This window comes from Prionailurus bengalensis, chromosome B1 (genome assembly GCF_016509475.1).
Source record: "Prionailurus bengalensis isolate Pbe53 chromosome B1, Fcat_Pben_1.1_paternal_pri, whole genome shotgun sequence".
NCBI lineage: Eukaryota > Metazoa > Chordata > Mammalia > Carnivora > Felidae > Prionailurus > Prionailurus bengalensis.
In genome coordinates, this window is record NC_057344.1 from 127302232 (window position 1) to 127316429 (window position 14198).

A 14198-nucleotide genomic window follows, 5' to 3' on the forward strand; every position below is an offset into this window, starting at 1 on the left:
TGTTCACTGTCCGGTTGTAGTACTCTTAGAATTAGTTCCAGTTGCAGGGGGAACAAAAAGAAAAAGAAACTTCTACTCCTATTCCAAAGATAAAAGACAAATTAAAATGAAATCTTCCACACCTCTATATGCATTAGATACACAGAACACAGTGAATCAAGACTTATTTTTTTAGGATATCAAAAAGATAATATATTTGCCTTATTAAATATTCCAAAATTAGACTAGATAGAAAAAACAGTTACAAAATAACCTTAATCATAAGCAAGTATCTTTATCTTGCTTTTTCTTATCTAAATCCTATTTTAGGATACTGAGGTTGGGCATAAAGAAAAGATAAATCAAATATATATACTATATATTTATTTAATAAATAGATACATATTAGTACTTCATGCAAAAAAATTTCACAAAACAAGATTCCTGGTAACTTTAATTTCAAAAACAAAAATGGCTTTTCTCTTATATTCTCCCCCTGGGGATTCTTGGGTGGAGGTGAGCAGAACTCCACAGAAGTGGCAACCATCCAGTGTTTCCAGCGCTAGAAGGAAAAGGCAGCACAGCCACTGAGGGGACTTGGGGAGAAGCTTGCTCTCTCCTCTGTCTAGCCCCTGCTTCCAATAATGAAGTCATTTCCCAAACCTTGCTGGTAGGTCTGGCCAAGCACCAAAACTCTTCAGGGCTTTCTCACAATTTTTTTTTAGGTCCAGGAAAACTTAAATTTGATTACAAACATTACAGTGACCCACAAGGCTCTACGAGTTCTGTCCCATCTCAAGCCACTTCCTGCTGCCTCTCTGATGTTACCTCTTACCAGTCTACCTTCACTCACTGTGCTCCAGGCAATCTGGCCTCCCAGGCAGGGCCATTGCACCACCTCTTTCCTCTGCCTGGGATACTCATGACCCAAATATCCAATAACCTCACCGAAGCTTTCCTGACCACTCTATTTTAACTTGCAATTCCTTACCCCTGCATTCCCTATCTCCCTTACGTGCTTTGTTTGTCCCCATAACACTTATCACCATGTAATATAATACATGCTTTTACTTACTTGTTTATTGTCTATCTCTGCTCACTCAAAGGTCAGCACTGTAAGAGCAGAGATTTTTGTCTGTTTCGTTCACTGCATGTCCCCAGCATCTATAACAATGCTTGGCACACAGTAAAAGCTCGAGACTATTTGTGGAATAAGCAAACGATTCCCAGTTTGGGAGTTAATGCTGGTATCCATCAAATATTAATTAGAGATTAAGAACACAAAACTATTCAAGATGCTGTTAAACACAAATAGTGCAAAAACCATGGTCTTTGCTTTCAAGGAGTCTAGCTGGAGAAGCAGAACTAATATATACATGGAGTAATTAGTTAATTATATAGACAGTATTAGGTACAACTATTAACTAATTAGATTTATTTATATGACTCATGGAATGTGCCTTGTTATTCCTGGTTATACCTAGTATATAATTAAATGCTGAACCAAATGGTAGAAACTGGTCATTGGCATTCAGACAGGAAAAAAAAAATGAATGAGTTGCAAAGAAAAGACTATGGGTAGATGAAGTCTGATGTGGGCTTTGTGGATGCAGAGACATGAGCTGGCATGTAGGTCGGTAGGCATCCCTGATAAAGTGAATTTCATGAGAGGGCAGCCAGGGAGGTGAAGGACAGTAAGGAACTAAATAAAATGATGGCATTCACTGATGAGTCGTGATGATCTGGGGAGGACAATCTGAGTCTAGATCATAGAGAGCCTAATCCTCTGAGCAAGAGGACTCAAGTCTAGAAGGAATCTCATAGCAAGTGCTGTATCCAGACTGGGTCCTCTGGGACCCTTCTACCAACTTGGTACAGCAACTAAGGAAATGCTAATGGTTCACACCAGCCACTTTCTGTTCACACCAGCCACAAGAGAAACTACTTCCTACCCCTCCCCTGCATGCACTTTGCACACACATCCACACACATCCACATTTCCTCAACAACTGGTGGCCAATGTCTAACAAATGCAAGGGAAGGGAGACAAAAGCCCAATTCCCTTGCCTCAGGGCAAGACATCCTCTATAATACGATTTTGCTCCCAAGTTCCCTCCCGGATCAAGCTAAGGCTAGATAACCCCTGAAACCACATTATTCGCTCATCTCAGTTTCCTCTTCTTCCCAATTCTGCTTTACTCACTCTGTTGTAACATTTCAAAAACCTTTCTTGATATATTACTTGTACAGGAATCCCACCTCAGGTTCTGCTTCAAGGAAAACTGGATTAAGAAAAGTCTATAAAGGGAAGTACTACATACTCACAAAGCAAAGTCCATGTTTATGAAGAAAAGAGTTACACAGCACAAATACTGTTGTAGGTCATTCAGTTTGGAAGGAGAATACAAAGCAGTCTGGTTGGTGATAGATAGAATAAAGAAGGTAAGGTGACTGGAGGCCAATTAAGGATGCTCGTGTCAGTGTGCCTAAATGGCTCAGTTGGTTAAGCATCTGACTCCGAATTTCAGCTCAGGTCAAGATCTCACCAAGATCTCTCTCTTGTGTGAGATCAAGCCCCGCATCGGGCTCTGCGCCGACAGCACAGGGCCTACTTGGGTTTCTCTTTCCCTCTCTCTGCCCCTCCCTCACTTGTGTGCGTGCTCTCTCTCTCTCTCTCTCTCTCTCTCTCTCTCTCTGTCTCAAAATAAATAAAAAAACTTTTTTAGGTGGCTCAGTAGGTTAAGCATCTAACTTCAGTTCAGGTCATGATCTCACAGTTAGTGGGTTCGAGCCCGGCATCAGGCTCTGTGCTGACAGCTCGGAGCCTGGAGCCTGCTTCGGATTCTGTGTCTCCCTCTCTCTCTGCCCCTGCCTGTGCTCTGTCTCCAAAAATAAATAAATAAATAAATAAATAATAAAAAGGATGCTGTTGTCAGATTCAGAAATAAGTGGAAGGAAAACTACTTATTTGCTTTGAGAGAAGCGAGAACTTAAGAAGGGACTCGTGTATGTATAGGGAAGAATTGAAACTACCTCTTCAAAGTTTTATTTTTTCCTTGAAAGGCAAAAAAATATTTCTTCAGTAGTATGTCAATGTTAAACCATAAATTCTCTTAAATGTAAATCTCTTTTCAGGTTGACACTGCCTAACACAAGAAGTATTCAAAAACTTGAGAATTACAACAAATAACAATAGAACTCTAAAATTCTCTCTCATGTTTTGGGTCCCTGAATATCCATACTCACAAATATAAAGATTATGCCGCATCTCCAAATGTTTATAACAACTCGTTAAATTCATAGTTAAGTAGCTTAAGAGAATCTTTATTAAAGGTCAGTAACAGATTACTTACATTGGAAATGCATCCAAACAAGGTAACATCTGGTTTTCATCTATTCTTAGGGGACCCAGAAGTATTTTCAACAGAAAATAAGACACTGTGTCCTGGGTCATTAAATAAGAAGGAGTGTAATGTGAAAATAATTAGGCTGATATGAAAGAAGGGATACACAGCCCAGGAAAAGAACTTACACTCTACATAAACTTCCAACTTTAGAATTTGAGAAACACCCATCACCATCTCTATTTATTTTATTTAGTTAACATCTCAGACAATTTAATCTTCTTGGCTTCATGGTATCCTTTCAAAATTCATACTTAGTAAAAATGACTATAAACAAAAATGGCTACTTTTCATATAATTAGTAACAATAATTTTGTGTTATATGTCTCAGTACCTAGAACAGAAAGGACACTACAGAAATAGAACTTTTTAGCAAGGTTATTTTTTCTCATTGACTCCTTTATATGCATTAAAATATATATCTAATAGCTACTGATATTTAAATACGAATAACCTTTGACCAAATAGTCCCACTGAAATGAATTTCTCCCACCAAAAAAAAGGGGGGGGAGGGGCGAGGGGAGGAATGGTTGCATCAAAGTAAATCTGTAAGTCTAAGTTCACAAAAATTTCTCCTATTCAGTTTTAAGACCAAACTGATACTCTTCCAGACAAGTACATAAAATTTAGCCTGTGTATAGTATAGCCTTTAAATAGTCCCAGGAGAGACTCCAAGGAAAAACGGTTCCATAGCCAAATATGTTTGGTACCACATGTTATTCCCCTCTTAAAAATTTATAATATACACAATAATTTATGGAAGCCTGAGACGTTTCAAGGAAGAAAATGGTGTCTTCCAAATTTTACAGAAATAGAGAATATGTCTGTAATCATCAAACACAAGACTTATTTAAAACCCTCCATACCCACCTTCCCCATAAGCCTAAAGGTTCAGAGCCATCAGTCAGTCACCTTCTCCCCACTCCCCTTCACCTTCCTTCCCCTCAGCCTAATGTTATAATTCATAATAATCACAGGCAGCTTATTAAAATATAATTCTTGGTCCTTTCTGATGTTCTGATTTTGTCAGTAATTTTAGCAAGCAATCCACATGATTTCAAGGCAGCAGGTCAAATGTTGAAATGCTCAAAATGCCTGATATATTATAATCAATGAGATGATTAGCTATGCTATAACTAAAGCCAGAGTAACTTTAAAAAACAAAACAGTAAGTTCAGAAAATTTGCATTTCAAATGAGTATATAAAAAAATTATTTTTCTACCCAGGAAAAAAAGGGCAAAAGACATACTAAGAAAAAGCCAAACTAGATCTTGAAATAATACCCTCTAATATACTGCCCAGAATATTAAGGCCAAGAGTTTTACCCTATAATAAGAATTTTTAGCCTGTACTTTACTGAGAAATTTTAGGAAATCTTAGATTTTCTAAAACTGAACATACAATTTTTATGAATACATGAATACATGTCTTTTTATGGGGAAATAATCCAAAGCTTTCACCAATTTTTCATACTGTTCAATTATTCAATTTAAAACCCTTTACATTTTTTAATTTATCTACTTGAAACAGTGGTAGTAGAAACTTGAGTTAATACCATGAATCAGATACACAAAAACACATTCCTCAGTATTGTTCTCTCTGAGGTTAAAAAAAAAAAAAAAATGCAAATTACCTTTGCAGAGTCATATTCAAAGAGCCTGTACAACCCTTAATCTTGTTCTGGGCTTCAAGATGAGTCATTCCATGTGCACTTATTCCATCAATGGTGAGAACCACATCGCCTATTCTTACATTTGCCTGGGATGCTTTGCCTCCATCTTTTAGCTGTAATGAATAGATTTCATTAGGAGTGTCACTCCTTAAAAAACAGAGAATAAATGCAGATGAAAATTATACTTTTGCTTATATCAAAAGAAAAGTAGATTTATATACTTTTAGACAAATTAATAAAAAGTTATCTTGATTAACAGGTAACAAATAACTTTCCTATTTTCTTAAATTCTTACTTGCTAAATTTTCTGAAAAAGGTTCCCCGATAATTTCTCCATTTCTTTATTGTGTAACAGTACCATGTGATTGTTATGAATGAAGAAGAGAAGTAGCCAAGCAAATGACATTTTAGCATCTGTAATGTGAACAGGGTATTTAAATTCTTTCAAAAATAATGTTTAGAACTCTTTAAACAGCTGTATTTTTGAGCACAAAGAGTAACACAGACAGCAGATTTAACCGAACAATCCTTCTTGTTGAGTCCAATTCATATCCAGTGTCTGGGGTACTGAATTCTTTTAGATCAGACCCAAATATCTTTTACACTAGATATGCTTCCTGCTCCAGGCATTTAGTAGGAGGGGAAGGAAACCAGTTGTGTCTGAGACTATCAGACTTTTTTGTGTACCACAGTCTTTAATCCCCAGTTTTTCTTCCCTTCTCTATTAAATTTTCCATGTTCACATTACTCAGTTTGATCTCCTTCCAAGTTCATATATATTTCATTGTTCCAAAAAACCAAACAAATATTAAACTGCAGTAAAATGAAAGATGATGCAATTTTAATAACTACCTAGAAACATGGAACAAATACAAATCAAAAGTAACCATTCTAATTCAAATGGCAAGCTCAGAATTCATTAAGTACAAGTAGATCACACTGAATACTGGGTTGCTGGAAGACAGGTGAGACTTGGCACAAATAAAGAAAACAACCAATATTCTCTAGATACTTAAAACTAAAAGATTTTATACAGTTTCTATTTGAAATAATGAACAAATTCTGGAAATGGATAGTGGTGATGGTCGTACAACACTGTAACTGCACTTAATGCAAATAAATTGTACACTTAAAAATGGTTTACTGTTATTACCACAAGTTTTAAAAAACTAAAAAAAAACACAACTAAATATTTTAGAGAACATTTTGCTAAAATTACGTCTTTTTAAAAAACTATATACCTCAACAAACAAAACATGAATTGAGTGCTACAATTCACAATTTGGAAACAAAGAAATAAATACAATGGATATTTGTATGTTCAGTTAGGCTAGGTTTTGATTACTATCAGTTGTCAAACTCTTTCCTTAAAAATAATGATCAAGGCAGACCAATCTTAATGCATGAGAACAAATGTCTGGATCTAAAATCAAGAAAACGGTAGTGAAGGTTAGATCCATCAAGGAAGGGCCCATGTCTGTGTTTCCTCAGGTGCCTGGCACACTACAGGCCTTCACAAAATACATACTGAATGAATGGATGCCACAGATTTATTACTTAACACTGGCGATGGTTTGTTTACACTGTGAAATTAGGAAAAACTAAAATTTTACATAATTAGAAATTTATTTCATTTTAAAATACAACTATCAAGTGACCAAAATAGTTCTTGAAATTATTAAGAAAAAATACCTATGTGAGCAAAGATATATGAAATCTCACAGATACAAAGTATAAAAAAAGATTTTAAACCCTTCAAAGGGAATGTTCTCTATCACATACCCAGTATATCATGATTTTGTTTTCCTCTTGACACTAACAAAAGTAATCCTTTCACAGCTGCTGAGATATTTAAGGGTAAGAAAAATTTATACTATGTTGAACACTAAAGAAATAAAATTTCCAAAGTAACAAAACAGATCAAAATTTAACTCCTATCAAACTCATATATTATTTAAATTGTCAAATAAATTCCTTTTTGTCTACAGTTTTGGGGGCCAGTAATATTAGTCATCTGGATTTTTGACATAAGCATCTTTTCTAAATCTCTAACCATGTTTATTATTCAATGCTCAGGTCTTCTCGTCACACAATTTAAACTAAAGATCATGAAGAGCCTGAAATAATGCTGCATTTAGTGGGAAAGGCCCAGCACATAGAAACAAATTTAAGTCTTATTAAAGACGACACCTTACTGAATACTCCTATGAGCTCCATTTATCCCCAAAACCACTTCCTCAGACCATCCATTCATTAGAAAGATAAATCTTTTTTTTCTTTCTTAATTGGGTAGAATATAGTACTATAATGAATTGTTAGCAGCTAAGGAAAAACTACAAGGTCACTCATTATTTGTATAGTTCATTTTTTGTTTTTCCAAGTCTGAATAGCTTGCATTTGTTTGAAACAGTAATAACATTCTGTCATCAGTAAATCTTGTACATATTATATGACAGCCATAAGTATATGTGTATTTCATAAATGTATAATGTGTAGGAAGGAAGCAGTAGTGGGAGGCTCCTGGGTCAAGCTCAGCATAAATCAAACTAATCATAAGCAAATGCTTCTCCTTTGATCCTGAGATGCATTTTTCATTACTGTTGCATAATTTTCCATAAACTTAATCGAGGCTGTATGCTTCTTTAAAAACAGTGCTTTGTGGCCTCACTTAAATTGCAAGCATACATGGCTGCACATGTTGGAACTACCTCTGGGCTTCTGTTTACTGACACAGAAATGAAGGTAAACTAGGACAACTATAAGCTCTTCAAGAGAATGGTATCCTTATTGAGCCTCCCCATTAACCTAGATAAGAAAGGCTCTAATATTGATCACCTACACTTGGTCTAAAACCCCTAGGGATGCATTTTAATCTTTATCTGCAATTAGGATGACGTTTTCTCTTGAGAAGGAAGTCCAGTCTTTAGTAAACAAATGGGGAGGGGGGGGGGAGAGAGAGAGAGAGAGAGAGAGTGAGAGAGAGAGAGAGAGAGAGAGAGAGAGAGAGAGTGTGTGTGTATGTGTGTGTGTGTGTGTGTGTGTGTGTGTGTGTGTGTGTAAGGGAAAAAGGCACCAGGAAATACCCAGAGATAAATTTTCTTCAGTCATTTTAGAAGAGTAGCTCTTCGGGGCGTCTGGGTGGCTCAGTCAGTTAATGTCTGACTATATAGATCAGGTCATGATCTCATGGTTCCTGAGTTTGAGCCCCACATCAGGCTCTAGGCCGTGGAGCCTGCTTTGGATTCTGTGTCTCCCTCTCCCTCTCTCTCTCTGCCCTTCCCCTGCGCGCGCTCTCTCTCTCTCTCTCTCTCTCTCTCTCTCTCTCTCTCTCTTTCTCTCTCTCTCAGAAAACAAATAAAACATTAAAAAAAAAAAAAAAAAGAGTAGCTCTTCTGTCCTGAGAAAGAAATGATCCAGAAAAAGTAATTAGGACTATTTACTGAGCACCAACAGTAAGTAAGCAACTTTAAGAGACCCTGTACATTTTTGCCATTATCAGGCAGTTTAGTCTATATTATAGATGGAAAATGAGAGCTTCAAAGGGATTAAATTACTTGCCTGTGTCCATACAGTAAGTAAGAAAACAGTACAGAGCAGAGGCTTTGAAGTGAGGTAAACATGAGGTCATATTCATGCTCTGCCATTTCTTGATTGTGTAACATGAATTTACTAGGCCTCTCTAAGCTTCATCTATCTCTCCTTGAAATGGGGACTACATTTTCACCTGCCTCACAGAGCTCTTGAGCAGATTAAATAAAACCCCAGCATAGCACATACCTCACAATGCAAAATAAATGCTCACTACTACTATTATTATTATTATTATATTATTATTATACTATGCCACCAATTCACATAGGCTGGACACCTGCTTCAAGGACCTACAGTGTAGAGAAGACAGCTTTGCAAACTGACCAGTCAGACCTTCTGGCTTCCCCATCCCTCCATCAATAAAGACCAAATATCCCTTCTTCACCCACTCTCTTCTTTCTGCTTCTCTAAGCCTAAAGTTTTCCTTTATTCAGCAACAGAACACGATATGCCATAGGATCAGAACCAGCTCACCATGTCCTTTCTCTGCTTACCACTATCCAATTCTGACTTTTCCAAACTCCATTCTCATAGGATGATGACCTCATATCTCTATTTCCCAGGTCAGTTAGGGGTTGCCACTATACCAAGAGGCCAAAGAATAAGAATTAAGAAGAAAACAGTGGTGAAGAAGCCTTGAAATGGGGGTCAAGAAAGGACAGGAAGGAAAGAAGACAAGAGAACACACTGCAAGAGGAACAAAGGAAGGTGCCGGTACAGAGGGTAGAACAGGGAACCAAGACTATGAAAGAAGAAAGGGTCACGAGGTATCCTAGGTTTGATCAACTAGATCCAGGCCTTGCCTCTGGGTGTGTTGTACACCCAAGTACACATGTGTAAAATAACATTTAAATTGAACATAACATCAAAATAATAACTAATCATAGAAGATTTTACACTTTGATTTGAATAACTAAAAAAACCTAAATGACTGTTAGTAATAACTATGATTTGGAGCCAATTAACTCACAGTAATACTAATGTGTCATTAAACATGTCGTTAACTTTATTGTAATCAAATAAAATTTATGACTAAACCTCCCCAAATTCTTAGCCTCCATGCAAATCTGTGGTTCCAGCAGCAATTCTTCTTAAAACATTTTAACAAAAGAGAAAAGTAGTACTGCATCTTTATAAAATTGCATTAAAAATAAACTAATATCTCAAGAGAACATGCCACTCAAACAAAAATCTCAAAACTGCACCAAGTAGAACATTTATCCACAAAGAAGTATGCTATTTGGGATTCATAAGGAGTTAGAGATACACCAGTTAGACTAACCCTTCACTGTAGTTCTTATCTCTTGAGAGCAAGCACATCACAGAAATAAAACAATCATAGAAAATTTGTAGCAAAAAACAAAATCAATGTAAACATTATAGACCTCTCATTTTCAAAAGTTAAAATCCAATATGGTAGGTATCATTTCAATAAACTTAACTGTCTAAGATTTCTCTTTAAAATGAGTATTTAATAGAGCTGCTATATTGCCCTAAGCTTCTTCATAAAGAGCAAAATGTTTAGCCATAGCAATAACTTCAACACTGTCTTAAAATTCTCTATTGAGAGAAATCCTTCCAAATCATAGGGAATTGATGCACACAAAACCTCTGCATGCTTTCCCTTGGAAATAAGCCAGCAGTTAAAAACCTCAGAAAACAGATGTCAGCAATAGAAATAACTTACTGAAATATATATGCCTAACTATATTACAGAAATCATTTTATAATATAGATAACACCATTTAATATTCAGATGTTTACTAAGAACAATTTATGCTGGTTCAGAAAATTACTTTGGTAATTATCCTATTATATTCTATGGGTAACAAGCAGGAGACAGGTACCTATATGATGAGCCACAACCAACATGCAAGTTTTCAACCTCTGCCTACTTTCAACAAATATGGAATGCTTGGAAATATATGACCCTAACACCATGGGTATGACAAGAATGCCCTCAGATTTATTAAATGTAAAAAAGGAATACATAAATATGACAGTTATAGAAAGAAACACTACCAGAAATTCCCCATGTCCAAAAACCATGGGAACTAAACCATGGGAAAATAAAAGATGTTATTTTTCTAACAGTGCTGTTACCAAAATTTGAATATACAAATAAAATTATATCAATCTAACCAACAGGATTTTCTTGAGGCAGAGGAAAGCACAGAGGAAAGCCTTATTTTGAAAAAACACTTAGGTAATGGGCAATTAAAGTGTATTTTCTAGTACCTACCGTAAGATAAAAAATTTGAATCCAGACATATAAGCCTCTGGTTCAAAGTCTGTAGGTGTCTATCTCCCACATATTTCCCAGAATACCATGGATGTGACTTTCTGCACTGCCACCCTCCTCCCACCCCTCCCCCCCAAGAAACACATAAGAATGTATGAGCATTACACCAAAACACAGGGAACTCACAGAACTTGTTTTCCTGCTGAACAATGAGTGCTACCCAATCGTCACCAAATATCACAAATAAACAGAAATGGTGGGAGTTTTTAGCCATTAAAGTGAGAAGTAAAGAATATTTGAGAAGTGCTGAATCTGCTTTTCAAACATATACTTCAAGCCACTTTTTAAATCCCAACGTATTTCCTGTCACTCTAGTACTTAACTAATCCACCTTACAATACTATGCTCAGCGCTGAAAGCTGTTCTGTCTTGCATGATCTATCTATTGCTTCTATAGTGGTGGCACCTCAACCAGCCTGTGTATTTTACTCAACTACAGAGAAAAAGATAATCTCTGACCTGGATGTCTAATGTGAACATGCCCCTTCACTATTTGAGGCTACTCTGGATTCATTTTAATACTCTCTTCTGTGAAATAAAATGATTTCGCTTTTTGTATGTTAGAATGACGAGATAAAACAATCACTGAGGTCTCTCTCTGAGTAAATTTGTGAACTCCTGCCTGACCCATGTGAGTGGTGGTTACTCTAACTATGGGCCTTATTTTCTGGCTTATGAGTCAAACTGTCATCAGTTTTACCCAAAAGTCTGAGAATACACCTTATATGGTAGCAATAAAGCAAATACCTTAAAGTGTGTGTCATTGTGCCTCACAAAACCAAAGGGAAATCAGAGGGTGATTATGCCTTCTCTTTCTTTATGTAGTCACTGAGCTACCTAGTTCAAACACAGGGCTTCTGTTAAGACTGTTTGTTCTAGTAGTCTAAATCTCTTTTCCATAATGAATCCTTCTTTATTAAAGTAACATCTTTATTCTTCTTGACCAGCATCCTAATAAAATAGAAACATGCCTTCTCTGTTTATTTTTTTATTTTTTAACATTTACTTATTTTTGAGAGACTGAGAGAGACAGAAAATGAGCAGGGGAGGGGGAGAGAAAGAGAGGGAGACACAGAATCCAAAGCAGGCTCCAGGTTCTGAGCTGTCAGCACAGAGCCCGACACGGGGCTCAAACTCACGAACTGCGAAACGATGACCTGAGCCAAAGTCAGATGCTCAACCAAATGAGCCACCCAGATGCCCCGAAACATGCCTTCATATACTGTAAATCACTATTAACACACCACATAACACTTTCATTTTATAGTTAATCCATATAGGTTTACATCCAGACTTAAGGTACACTGTACTTAATGTGTGAATATAATTCTACCAGAATGTGAAAAGCATGGTGGTTTATAAAAAAACAATGCATATACAAACATCTCTAAATCAAACAAATTTGTTAATTACAGATATTTGTGTTTTTATGTAGTCCACTTTATAATGATAAGGAAAATGATAATAAATGTTGCAGATAACTATAAAATTTAAAAATGAATTGGTCAACTCTAGTTTACCTAAGAACAGATTAACACTGTAATACACACAGTTTCAACCCTCCCTCCTTATCAGGTTCTGGTCAAAGATGAGATAAATCCCCTGCAACTGTGTGCAAATTATGTGCAAGTATGCATGCATTTTCCATTGAGTCAGTCCATAGCTTTCCCCAAATTCTCATCTATGGCATCTATGACCAAAAAAATGTTAAGAATGAATGATTTAATGAAACCTTAGAACAGTGTTTCTCAAAGTGTGGTTCCTAAACTACCAGTAGCAGCATAGTTTCATGACACAAGGAAAAAATTCACTAGTCCTTTGAAAATCACAATCTAAAGTTCTTTTTTTAAAAAAAGTTTATTTATTTTGAGACAGAGAGAGAGAGAGAAAGAGAGAGAGAGAGAGAGTGCGCATGAGAGCAGGACACAGGCACAGAGAGAGGGAGAGAGAGAATCCCAAGCAGGCTCCGTGTTGTCAACTCTCATAAACCGTGAGATCATAACCTGAGTCAAAATCAGAGTCAGACGCTTAACTGACTGAGCCACCCAGGCGCCCCAAAAATGTTTCAAAACAAGAAATCCATTAGCATCAAGAAAATTTAAGAACTCAAAGCAGGGTTAATATTTATTTAATGTGGTACAAAATCATGACTTCACATGCTAATGGAAGGTAACTGTTAAAATCACTAACATTTAATAAGGGCCTATTCCAGTAAGACACTACATTTGATACTGAATTCAGAAAAACGATATAAAGAACTGATATCGTCCTCTCCCTTATCTACTATTTAACTTTCACATGTGTATGTAGCTCTCCATAAAGCAATGCTCCTCAAACTATCTGCGGTGAAAGACACTGTGAGGAAAGTTTTTCCCCCGTCTGCCTTATACCAATTCTTCTGTAATCTTTAATAAAGACAAATTACTGGAAAACAAAATTTAAAGAATATACAAAATATAAGATCAAATTTCTTATCATCAGATTCAACAGACATAAAATTACTCTGTCAAACTACAAAAGTTTCTAGATACCTATTCATTTCTGTCCTTATTTCATCTCAAACTCTAACCAACAGTTTGCTGGGCTGCAGACCAGAAGGATGTTTCTTCTAAGCAATGACTATGCCTTTTATGTCTCTATAGGTCTACTGTACATGGACTTAAAATTAAGACAGACTAGGGGCAACTGGGTCACTCAGTTAGTTAAGCATACAGCTCTTGGTTTCAGCTCAGGTCATGATCTCACTGTACATGGGTTCAAGCCCCATACTGTCAGCATGGAAAGCACTTGGGATTCTCTCTCCTCTCTCTCTCTCTGTCCCTCCCCCTCTCGCAGGGCATGCGTGCATGTGCATGCGTGTGTGCTCTCTCTCTCTCAAAATTAATTAAAAAAAACACATAATAAACATTTAATGAATTACCAAAACAGGCTATTGTTTAGTAAGTTAACTGATTTCCAATTTCCTTTGTTCTTATGTTTAACATAAAGTGATGAAAGTATTATACATTTACTATGGCATACTTAACTGACATTTTCTTCAGGAACTGTTTTTAAAAAGATATGCACATTTAATTTTTTGATCTATGATACTAAAATGCCAGCAAGAATATTTGCAACCATTTATAATTCTACAAACTGTGCATGAAAAGTGCTATCCCACACTCTTGCAGCTCTTAGTATTACAAAAGAAACTTGAGGGTAATTCTAACTCTAACACTAACAAATCCTATGACCTTGGGCAAATCATTC

General features: G+C 36.3%; 1 protein-coding gene across 18 annotated transcripts in view; it reads right to left on the minus strand.

Annotated features, from left to right (window-relative positions):
* Positions 1-14198, minus strand: part of PDLIM5 (PDZ and LIM domain 5) — a 223168-nt gene that overhangs the window by 150007 nt on the left and 58963 nt on the right. For 13 of the 18 annotated variants that reach the window (XM_043572071.1, XM_043572102.1, XM_043572094.1 and 10 more), the window contains exon 3: positions 5018-5169. The exons of the other annotated variants lie outside the window; for them this stretch is intronic. In XM_043572071.1, the coding sequence (XP_043428006.1) occupies positions 5018-5169 (152 nt within the window). The remainder of the gene's footprint in view (positions 1-5017; positions 5170-14198) is intronic. 18 annotated transcript variants of the gene reach the window in all.